This window comes from Calypte anna, chromosome 27 (genome assembly GCF_003957555.1).
Source record: "Calypte anna isolate BGI_N300 chromosome 27, bCalAnn1_v1.p, whole genome shotgun sequence".
NCBI classification, from domain to species: Eukaryota; Metazoa; Chordata; class Aves; order Apodiformes; family Trochilidae; genus Calypte; species Calypte anna.
This window is the reverse complement of record NC_044272.1, coordinates 4,558,469-4,570,197: the sequence shown is the minus strand read 5'-3', so window position 1 is coordinate 4,570,197 and position 11,729 is coordinate 4,558,469. Positions and strand designations below refer to the sequence as shown.

Genomic DNA, 11,729 nt, shown 5'->3' with positions numbered 1-11,729 from the left:
CAAAGTATGTCCTTGTGTCCCAAAATGTCCCCAAGTTGTCCCTGTTACATCCCCAGGTATCCCCACTGCACCCCAAAGTGTCCCCAAGTTTCCCAAACTACCCCTGCTGCACCCCTGAAAGGTCCCAAAGTGTCCCGAAGTTCATCCTTGTGTCCCCAAGTGTCCCCTGATGCATCCCAAGGTATGTCCTTGTGTCCCAAAAAACGTCCCCACCACATCCTGAAGTGTCCCCATTGTGTTTCCCTTGTGTCCCCAGTGATCCCCAAAGTGTCCCCTCCTGTCCCAAAGTTCCCCTGCTGCACACCCTCAGAGTGTCCCCCTGTGTCCCAAACCGTGTCCTTGTGCCCCAAAATATCCCCACTGCAACCCAAATCATCCCTGCCCTGTCCCTGTTGTGTCCCCACATCACCCCTCCTGGAGTCCCCAAGTGCCCTCCTGGAGTCCCCAAGTGTCCCCACTGCATGACAAAGTGTCCCCTCACATCCCACCCACCCCCAGTGTCCCAAACCCCTCTCATGCTCCAACCTTGCCCTGTTGTGTCCCAAAATGTCACTGCCATGTCCCAAAGCAGCCTCCTTGTGTCCTTGCCCTGCCCTTTCGTGTCCCCACGATGTCCCAGAGTGTTTCAGTTGTGTCCTTCATTGTCTCTCGTGTCCCAAAGTGTGACCCAGAGTGTCCCCACCCCGGAGGGGTGACCATGGCTGATGGGACCTCATGTCCCACTGTCACCTGCTCCCCACCATGTGGCTCTCAGCACCCTGTAGTGACACTCAGGGTGATGTGGGGTTTGGTGAGGTCCCAAAGCACAGGTGACATGGTCACCTGGGTGGGCTGCAGAAGGTCCCCTCCTCCTCCTGGGCTACAATGGACACGTCTTGTCCCCAAGGGGCACTGAGCCACCACTGTGCCACCTGTGTCCCCAGGGCTGTCCCCATGCCCCGCAGCAGCACCTCATCCTCAACAGGCTCTTTATTCAGGAATAAGGTGGAGGTCCCTGCCCCCCATTGGTGGCACTGTCCCCTCGGGCACTGCCCAGCTGGGACCTCCACCCCTCAGCCCGGGGACCTCGGGGCTCCATTGTCCCCTCCTGACCGATGGGGACCCCACCCCCCCGCACCCCCTGGGAGGGTCAGCAGGGTCAGGTGGCAGAGGGACACAGGGTGCTTGGGGTCTCTGGAGCCAGCTGGGCCACCACGTTCCCCTTCATGGAGCCCACCAGGGCCACCACCCACCCAGGTGACAACGTGGACGAGTCCTTCCCCTGAGACGCTGCCACCTCCACCTCCCCGGGTTGGGTTTGTTCCCACGCGTTGTCCCCAAGGTGTGGGGGTGGCTTTAACCTTCGGGGAAGATGTCCCTGTAGTGGGTGAGGAGATTTTCCACCACCTGGTTCTGGAACACCGCGTGTGCGGCCACGTTGGGCTCGGGGCCCGGGGGCCGCAGCAGCGTGGGGCCAAAAACGATGGAGATGCCCTGCAGGGACATTCGGTTCTGCTCCTGGAACTGTGTCACCCTGCGGGCAGGAGGAAAGGTGTCACCACCACCCAGCCTGTCCCCGAGCCCAGGGCAGGGTTTGAGGGACGGGTGTCACCTGCAGAGGTGTCGGAAGAGGACACGCATGGTGTCATGGTGGGCGGGAGGGAGGGAGGACACGAGGTGACAGAGACATCGGCCACGTCTGGCTGGGTCCTGCAGCTCTGCCAGGGCAGGGACAGTGTGCTGGGTGCTGGCTCTGGCAGCCAGAGCACATGTCACCATCTCTGTCCCCTCATCCTCATCTCATGTCCTCATCCCCATCCCCTCCTCCGTTCCCATCCCCTTCTCCACCCCCATCCCATCTTTATCCTCATTGTCCCCATCCACCCCACCCCAGCTCCGTCCTCATTCTTGTCCCTGTCCCCATCCTGTCCCCATCTCATCTTTATCCCTGTCCCCAATCTCATCCTAATCCTTGTTCCCACCATTATCCCTGTCCCCATCCCCTTCCCCTTCCCATTCCCATCCCTGTCCCCAATCCATTCCATGCCATTCCTGTCCCCATCTTTTCTGGCATCCATATCCTCCCCCATCCCTGTCCCCATCCCTATCTCTTCCCCATCCCTGTTCCTTCCCCATCCCCACCCTGTCCCCTCCCTGTCCCTATCCTTGTCTTCAATCCCATCTCTGTCCCCATCCCCACCCCATTCCCTCCCCAGCCCCTTCCTTTCCCTGTCCCCTCCCCATCCCTGTCCCTTCCCTGTCCCTGTCCCCAGGCCTCACTGATGGCAGCGATGAACTTGTCGAAGTGGCTGAAGGGGACAAGTGGCTCTGGGAGTTCCCTGAAGAAAAGCTTCAGAGCTCCTGTCACCAGGTGAACGTCCTCCCAGCGCCCATCATCCAGGTCCAGGCGCTCGTCTGGGGGGGACAGCAGCACCTCAGGGTCCCTGTCCCCTCCCTCCTGGCCACAGCCCCGCCCCCCTGTCCCTGGTGTGTGTGGGGCCCGTTTGTCCCCTGCTGTCCCCAGAGGTGACCTCACCGTGCTCCACCTTGTAGCGCAGTTTCTGGATGGTGGCCAAGTTGCCGCTGATGCGATAGAGGCCATCGATGTCCAGGCCTGGCAGGAGAGGGGAGGTGGGGATGGGGGAAACCTCCTGGAGAAGCCCAAGCCCCCCGGGGACATGCCACCAGCCACCAGCGGGGGACATCAGGCACCCCCTGGAGATGCCCACAACCGGGTGGCACACGGTGACAGTGAGCAGCAGTGACACCGGTGCCCCGGGGCTCCAGGGAAACCCCAAGTGTCACATCCCGCTGTCCCCCTGCCCCCGGGTGCCTGTCCCCGTGGCTGTCCCCGCTGTCCCTGTCCCCAGGGGTACCTCTCCTCTCCACGCTCTGGATGCACTGCAGGACAAATCGTGGCACTGTCCCCCTCTCCCGCTCGCACAGCACTGCCAGGGGGCAGCCGAACACCGGGTCTGGGGACAGCCATGGGGACATCAGCACGGCTGGGGACACCGAGGGGACACCCAGCGGGGACACCCAGAGGGGACACCCAATGACACGGAAAGGATCCCCAATATCCATCCCCCCCCCCAAAGACCTCCTCCTGTCGTTCTGCTGTCCCCTCCCATGTCCCCCCCAGCATCACCCCTCATGTCCCCCCACTCCCGATGTTCCCTTCAGCACCCGTTATGTTCCCCCAGTGTCCCCACCCCCGCTGTCCCCCTGCCCCCGATGTCCTCACACCCGATATCCTTCCGCCGCTGATCACTCCCCAGTGTCCCCCACCTTCCGCTGTCCCCACCCCCAATGTCCCCCCCAGCACCCAACCCCTCTGTCCTCCCACCCCCATGTCCTCTCGCACCCACCCACCCGCGATGTCCCCACCCCGCGATGGCTGTCCCCACCCCCGATGTCCCCACCCGCGATGTCTCCCCCCCGATGTCCCCACCCCCGATATCCCCACCCGCGATGTCCCCACCCCGATGTCCCCACCCCCGATGTCCCCACCCGCGATGTCCCCACCCGCGATGTCCCCCCTCCCGATGTCCCCACCCCTGATGTCCGCCCCCCCGATATCCCCACCCCTGATGTCCCCCCCGCGATGTCCCCACCCCGATGTCCCCACCCCTGATGTAGCCCCTCTCCCTCAGGCTCTGTGCCGTCGGTCGCCGCTGCAGGAATTTGCGCAGCTTGTTCCGCACTTTGCTGGCCTCGCTGTCCCCTCCTGTCCCCTGCCCGGACACTGCTGGGGACACCACGCCCCTCACATGTCCCAGGGCTCCCCGGGGATCTGGGGACAACGTGGGGGAGGATTTGACGGTCACACCCCAGTGCCATCCCGGTACCAATCTGGTGCCATCCCGGTGTCACCACTGTGCCACCCCAGTTTCAACCCAGTGCTACCCCGGGGCCACCCTGGTGCCACCCCAGTGCCATTCTGGTACCATTCCAGTGCCACCCTGGTGCCACCCCAGAGCCATCCCAGTGCTACCCTGCTGCCATCCTGAGGCCACTCTAGTGAGCCCCAGTGCCATCCCAGTACCACTGGGGTGCCACCCTAATGCCATTTTGGTACCATCCCAGTGTCACCCCAGTGCCACCCTGGTACCACCCCAGTGCCATTCTGGTACCATTCCAGTGCCACCTTACCCTGGTGCCACCCCAGTGCCATCCCAGTGTCACCCTGGTGCCATCCCAGTGCCATCCCATTGCTTCCCTGAGGCCACCTTAATGCCACCCTAGTGCTAACCTGGTGTCACCCTAGTGCCCCCCAGTGCCCCCCAGTGCCCCCCGAGCTCACCTGCCCTCCTGTCCTCTCCCCCCAGCTTCTCCCGGGTGCCGCACTCTGTCCTGCTCTCAGGTTCCTCCTCCCCGGGGTGGTGGGTGCCCTGGGGAAGGGGCAGTGTCACCCCTTGTCCCTGTCCCTGTCCCCAGGGTGGCAGGGGGTCTGTGTCAGGTGCTCACCATCCTGCTGATGCCACTGCTGATGGCCTGGTGCCAGGCAGCCATGATCTGCTCCGAGTCGTGCTGGAGGAGGAAGGCTGAGCCCTCTCGTGTCCTCAGCTGGGGGGACACCGGGGTGCTCAGGGCCTGCCTGAGGGGGGGCCCAACCTATAGCACCCATGGACCCAACCCACCCACGGACCCAATTCATCACAGCCATGGACCCAACTCAACCCATCACACCCATGGAACCAATTCAACCCATGGCACCCATGGACCCAACCTATGACACCCATGGAACCATCTCAACTCATCACAGCCATGGGCCCAACTCATCACATCTGTGGGGCCAAGAACTCATCACACCCTTGGGTCAAAATCATCCCATCCATCCATGGACCCATGGAACCAATTCAACTCATCACACCCATGAGCCTGGGTCAGCTCATCCCACCTATGGGCTCAACTCAACCCATCCCACCCATGGAACCAACTCAACCCATCCCACCCATGAGCCAAACAACTCATGGCACCCATAGGACCAACTCATGACACCCATGAGCCCATCTCAGCTCATCCCACCCATGGGCCCAACGTTCCCCAGTGAGCAACTGGAAATGGAATGGGCTGACAATGGGAGCCCCCTCCCCGTGTAAAGGCTGAGAGGGAAATCCCCTTCTGAGGAGGGGACAGCCCTTGGTGACATGTTCCTGCCCATGGGACAGGGATGGTGGACAGTCCTCAGTGTGTCCCTCTGCTCCCAGCCTTGTCCCCTCCTGCACTTGGACGTTGCTGCCATGGCCACCAACCCATGGACCCCAGGGGGTGCTCGATGTCCCCTCTCTGGTGTCCCCTCTTGCTGTCACCCAGCTCACCTCCAGGACGTGCTTCTTGCTGGACTTGTCCCTGGTGGCCCAGGTGAGGGTGGCCCCACACAGCTCCACCGTGTGCTCAGGGGTGCTCAGGGTGCTGGGGTGACGCTGCAGGAGCAAGGGGAAATGGGTGGCACCTGCCCAGGGGGGGATGGGGACACTGGGCTTTCTGGCAGGCAGGAGTGACAAATGTCTCTTGTGGGACATCCCTGGCTTGGTGTTGGACTCATCCCATGGGTGCTGACCCCATCCCCTGGGTGCTGCCCCCATCCCATGGGTACTGACCCCATTCCCTAGGTGCTGCCCCCCCAGACCATGGGGCTCTTACCAGGGCTGCAGCAGGTGAGTGTTTGGTGTCCTTGAAGAAGGTGAGGATGGGTCCCTCCAGCACGGTCCAGGAGGAGCTCCAATTCTTCCTGGGGGGATGGGGGGGGCAGGGAGGGGGGGGTCACAGAGGGGGACAGCCCAGCCCCTGCCCTCTCCACCCCCCAGATCCCCTCTCAGCTCACCGGATCCTCTTCCCCTTATCTGCAGTCTTGGTCCTGTTCAGCACCCCAGCTTTCTCCAGGCTCTTCCACTGGAAGGCAAAGTGGGGGGTTGGGGAGCTGCCAGGTTTGCTCCCCCCTCCCCAGGGCTGGTGGCACTGTGGTGACAGGCACAGAGCCCACTGGTGGCCTGGGGGTGGCAGCCACCCCCCCACCCCCGCCTGTCACCTGGGGGGAGGGAGGGAGCTGGGGGGTGATGGCCCCGGGTGGGTCTGGGCTGAGCACCCACTGCATCCCAGGGCCCTGCCCATGGTGGCCTGTGGGGACACTCAGCCCCTGGCAGACAACCCTGTCCCTATTTCTGTCCCCATCCCTGTTCTTGTCCTCATACCTTTCCCTATCCCTGTACTTATATCTGTCCCCTTCCACACCCCATCCCATTCCACCCCATCCCATCCCCATTCCACCCATCCCAACCCATCCCATCCCATCCCATCCCATCCCATCCCATCCCATCCCATCCCATCCCATCCCATCCCATCCCATCCCATTCCATACCTTCTCAGTCCCAAGGAGCTCAGGGCAGTCCCCAGGTCCCTCGGGATGTCCCTGCCCACCCCAGCCTGGGGAGGGTCCCAGCTCCTCCGGGTGCTGGGGGGGGGGGCAGGCAGAAGGTGCCCCCCTCTGTGTAGGAGCCCAGGGGTGAGGAGTCCTCCTCGGGACAGCCCCCCAGCTCCTCTGGGGACAGCTCGGGGTAATCTGCTTCTGGGGTGGGGGGCTGCAGAGAGGAGCACCCGTGTCCCCATGGCCAGCCCGGGGGGTTGGCTCCATCCCCATCCCCACCCTCATCCCCACCTCCATCCTCAACTCCACCTCCACTCCCAAGAATCCCAGACTTTTTTGTGTTGGGGGGGACTTTAAAGATCATCCAGTTCCATCTCCCTGCCATCCCACCTCCCTCTGGACCACCCCCATCCCCCCATCTCCATCCCCACCTCCCTCTCTGCCTCCCCCCCAATCCCTCCCCCTCCCCCCCCCATCATCAGCATCGTCGTCATCATCATCATCATCATCATCATCATCATCATCGTCATCCCCCCCATCTCTGGGTGCTCACCCTCTGCTCCATGGCCCCGTCCCGTGTCCCCCCGGGGTGCAGCTCCCTGGGGATGGCTCCGTCCCCCGTGGGGGGGGGTTCCCACGATGTCTCCCCTGTCACCCAGTTGTAGAAGAAGGCCTGGCCACTGCCCTGGTCCAGGTGCTGCTCCCACGGGGACAGCTCGGGGCTGGGGGCCAGTGAGGAGGTGGGGGAGCTGGGGGGGGTCCCTGCATCCTCCCCCTGCCCAAAGGGACAGTCCCAGGTGGTCTCGCCCGTGCCCGGGTGGTAATAAAACACGTGGCCGCTCTCCGTGTCCCTGTGGGTCTCCCACTCCCACCCGGAGCTGCCGGGCTCCTCGGCACCCACTGCTGCTCCCTGCAGCTCCTGGAGGTTGAGGTAGATGGGGGCAGACTGGTCCGGGGGCTCCTTGGGTGCCTGGGGGGACATGGGGGGTGAGAGGGGGCAGGAGGATGGGGGCAGCTCCTGGGATGTCCCCTCTGAGGTCTCCAGGGTGGGTGAGGGGATGGGTCCTGCCCTGGCCTGGCTGCTGGGACAGCTCAAGAGGTGGTGGAGGGGGTTACCCACAGCACCCACAGCACCCAGACGGGGCAGGGAGCACCCACTGGCTGTGGGCTGAGCACCTGGGAATTTGGGTTTAGGGCTTTGTGGTCCTCAGGGTCAGCCCTGTGTCACCAGTGTCACCAGTACACAGCACCTGCACCCCCAGGACCTGCACCCACACCATCACCTGCACCCACACCATGGCATCAGCACCCCAACACTTGCACCCACATCATCCCCACCGCACCATCAACATCCCCCAAATCCCCACCCATGTGCCCATCACCTGCACCCCTGCACTGCCCCCCAACATCTGCATCAGCACCCAAAACATCACCTCCCACCCACCACCTCCCACCCAGCACCCTTTGCCCCCCACAGCCCCCACACCCCCACCCCCATCACCACCTCCCCAAATGACCCCCTCAGTGCACCCCCAAGCCCGGGAAGGTGTGGGGACTGTCCCCTGGGAGTGGTGGCAGTCAGTGGGTGGCAGTGGGTGGGGTGTCCCCTCCTGGCACCCTTTGACCCCCCCAGTTTACAGCCTGAGGACAAAGTTTCCCAACCGCCACCCAGGGAGGGGACAGCAGGGAGGGATTGACCCCCTAGAGCAGAGGGGGACAGTGGACAGAGTGTCCCCAAGGTCACCTTCCCCTGCCACACCGTGACCCCCCCCACTGTGGTGAGCAGGGCCAGAAACCCAGCACCAGGGGGTCCTTGGGGACAAGGGGGTGACGATGGGGATCCCCTGGGTGGCACCCAGCCACCCCCCCTGGGGACTGCAGCCATCGCTGGGCTCTGCACCCCAGGGTGGGGGTGCTGGGAGAAGCTGGGGGTGCCCCTGAGGGTGGGGAAACTGAGGCACGGTGTGTGTGTGGGAGCATGGAAGGTGCTCAGGGCGGGGGATGCCCTGGGGGGGGCGTTCACCCCCAAGGGTGGTGATGGGGGAGCCAATGGGAAACCCTCCCCATGGGTACTGCCCCTTCACCCATGGGTGCTGCCCCCCCCCACCCATGGGTGCAGCCCTGGGAGGCTTCTCTCCCCTGGGGTGGGGGGTGCTGGGTGCCCCTCACCACCTGGGGACAGGCACTTTGTCACCCCCCGCTGTCAGCCCCACGGTGTCACACCCCAGGGGGAACACCAGGAGGGGGCCTGCAGGTGGGGGTGTGACCCCAAAACACCCCTCACCCCCCCAGCTGGGGGCACCCATGGGTGCTGCCTACCTTGCCCAAGTGCAGCAGCCGTGACCCCCCTCGAGGAGCGGGGGGTGGCCTGTCCCCCATCCTGGGGGGCAGCGGGGGGGTGACAGGAGGGGGGTGACAGCGGGTGGGGACACCGCGGGTGGCAGCGATGGCGCCGGGGCCGTGGCTCTTCCTGCCGGGGTTCAGGGAGCGGAAGAGCCTCCTCCCAGCCCAGCCCCGGGCCCCGAGGCACCATTGGCTTTTTTGGGGGTTGTTGTCACCCTGCTGTCACCCCCCCACCTGTCACCAGGGGTGCCAAAGCCAAGGCCGACCCTGCGGCAATGTCACCGGGATGGCAGGGACACAGCTGGCACTAACCAGGAACACACCCCAAAAGTTTAGGGTGGCCCATCTGGCACTGAGGACAAAATAAGGGGGGGAGGGGACATGACTGTGTCGCCCCAGCCCCCTGATGGCCCTGTCACCCACAGTGGGGTGGATATGGGGGGGGACGGGTGGCTATGGTGGCCCGGCCAAGGCCACCATCATGGCCTCAGTGACCCTGTCCTCAGTTGGGATTGGGGAGGGGGTGCTGGGGTTGGGGACCTGACTGGGTCCCTCTGGAGGGGGGGTCGGTGGCTTAGGGGGTGCATAAAGGGTGGGTGCTGGAGTGAGGGCATAAATGGGGTGTAAAAGGGATGTGAAACACCCCCTGCCACCCCCCCTTTTTGTCCATGACCCCCCCAGGTGACACAGCCCCTTGAGCCCCCTCGATGCAGAGGACACGAGGGCTTGGGGTGCTGTGGGTGTCCCCCCCAAAGAACAAAGGTGGGGTAGGAGGGACCCCCCCTCTGCCATCACCCACGGGTGGCAGGTGTGGGGTTGGGGTCCACTCCTGACCCTTGGGTACCCCCCGGAAGACGAGCACAGAGGGGAACTCTCCCCCCCCCCAGGCACTGAGCTCCTTCCAGATGTGGGGTGAGCGTGGGGTTGGGGTGCCCGGGTGCGTGGCAGGGGAGCACCCAGCACCTACCCCAGCCCCGGGTGCTGCCCCAGGAGGAGCCCCAGCCCTTCCCCATTAACCTCTTTCTGTCCCTGCTTGCCCCAGGATGGGGAAGGGACCCTCCCCAAGGGACCCTTGGGTGGCACCCAGCCACCCCCTGGGCTCTGCACCCCAGGGCAGGGAGAGCCCGGGGTGCCCCTGAAGGTGTGGAAACTGAGGCACGGTGAGGGGTGGGGGGGTGAGTTTGAAAGGTGCTTGGGATGGGGTGGGGGGTGGGGGTTGTTCATTCCACCTCGAGGTGGGAATTGCTGCCAAAGCTGGGGGGGGGGGTTCTGCCCATGGGTTTGCCCTGTGGGAGGGGGGTACGGGGGTCCCTAAGGTGGCAGCAGTGGTGGTGCCACTGCACCTGTGCTGGGGGGACAGAGGGGACCCTTGGGTGTCACACCACCCAGTGTGGGAGGAACACAGGGTCGTGTCAGAGGGGGACATGGGACACTGAAGCAGCAAAGGGACTTAGGCATTACACCCCCCACCCCCAAGTGCCCCCCAGGCTGACTCTGGGGATGTCACCCGGGATGTCACCATACCTGAGCCCCATGGCCAGACCCAGACCACCTCCTTGTGGTGTCCTTGTCCTTGCTGGAGGCACAGAGGGTCTCGGAGTGGCTCTTGCTGAGTGGGAAGGGGTGTCCAGGGATGTCCCCACGGGTCCCCACGGTGGTGGCCCCGCGTGGTGCCAGATCATCCAGGGACTGTGAGGGACGCACGGGCTCTGCGGGGAGGGGGCTCAGCCCCGGGGGGACCCTGAATGAGCTGAGCAGGGGTGGGGACTCCCTTTGGGCCACCATGTCCTGGGCCACCACGTCCCTCCTGGGCACCGTGTCCCTTGGTGGCACCGAGTCCCTCTGGGCCATCAAGTCCTGAGGCACTGGGTCTCTCCGGAACACCGAACCCTTCCTGGGGACTGAGTCCCTCCGGGTCGTGGGGTCCCTTTGGGGCACCGAGTCCCTGCGTGTCTCCGTGTCCCTGCGTGTCTCCGTGTCCCCGTGGAGCAGGGAGCATCCTCCTGGCTCTCTCCCAGCTGCCCGGATGAACCGGTACTCGTACGCCGTGGGCTCCGGTGGGCCGAGAGCCGTCGGTTCCGTCCCGGTGCGCGGGGACTCGAGCGGGGCCGGGGCTGCCATGGGGGGCAGCTCCTTGACGTACTGTGCCGGGATGTAGAAGGGCCGGGGGTCCCCGCTCCTCCTGACGTGCCACCAGTGGTGGTTGGTTCGTTTCAGGAGGACGTAGCGCTCGTTGGGTTTGATGGAGACCAAGGTCCCGTCCTTGGCCCGGTACTCGAAGCCGTACTCCACCAGCACCAAGGCCTCCTCCGCCGGCACCGCCGCCTCCATGGCCGCCTGGGGGAACGGGGCAGGGTGGGGGTGAGGTGAGGCAGCTCCCAGCCCCGCCGGGGGACCGAGATGGGGGGTCCCCCCTGTCCCCGGACCCCCGACCCCTCAGCGCCATTCCCCAAACCTGCCCGAAACCGCCCCGAGGTCACCGCAGCCGTCCCCGCCCGCCGTCCCCCTGCTCACCCCATGTCCCCAAGCCGCCCAACCCCCCCCGTCCCCCTGTCCTCCTGTCCCCTCCGCCCCCCCGAGCCCCCGTCCCCCCCGTCTCACCTGCCGTGTTTTTGGGGGGCCGTGGGGCGCGCTGCCGGTCCCGCTCGTGCCCGCGTCGGGCCGGTCCCGACTCGCCCGGTTTCCTGCCTGGTCGGAAGCTGGGGCCGGGCTGGGCGCTGGGTGCCCGTCCCCCCCCGCCGGAGCAGAGGGGCGGTGGGGGCCCCCCCGGTTTCCTCCCCTCGGGGCGGGCGGGAAGGGGCCGACGGCGGAGGGGAAACGGCTCCTCGGGAGGTTCCTGCTGCAGGAAGGGCCCTGCCCCGCTGCCCGAGCCCGCACGGCCCCCCCGGGCAGGGGGATGGGACCCCCACCAGGGACCCGTGGGACCTGCCCTGCCCGGGCTGCTGCCCCCCACCCGTTTCCAGGGAGCTCCACGGGGGTCTCCAGGGCGGTGGCTGCAGCCCAGGGCAGCGGGGAAGGAAGGAGGGGAGATGGCAGCAGC

At 65.3% G+C, this 11,729-nt stretch overlaps 1 protein-coding gene across 1 annotated transcript; it reads right to left on the bottom strand.

The window, feature by feature from the left end:
* Positions 1-968: 968 nt before the first annotated feature.
* ARHGAP27 (Rho GTPase activating protein 27) lies at positions 969-11,360 on the bottom strand. Its single transcript, XM_030466084.1, is given in 17 exon segments — positions 969-1,225; positions 1,384-1,513; positions 1,592-1,697; positions 2,260-2,394; positions 2,516-2,593; positions 2,856-2,954; positions 3,608-3,772; positions 4,283-4,370; positions 4,447-4,545; positions 5,301-5,405; positions 5,626-5,713; positions 5,807-5,874; positions 6,341-6,469; positions 6,471-6,560; positions 6,900-7,316; positions 10,214-11,026; positions 11,291-11,360. Coding segments are annotated over 16 exon segments (2,691 nt in total). The 5' UTR covers positions 11,021-11,026; positions 11,291-11,360; the 3' UTR covers positions 969-1,138.
* Positions 11,361-11,729: the final 369 nt, after the last annotated feature.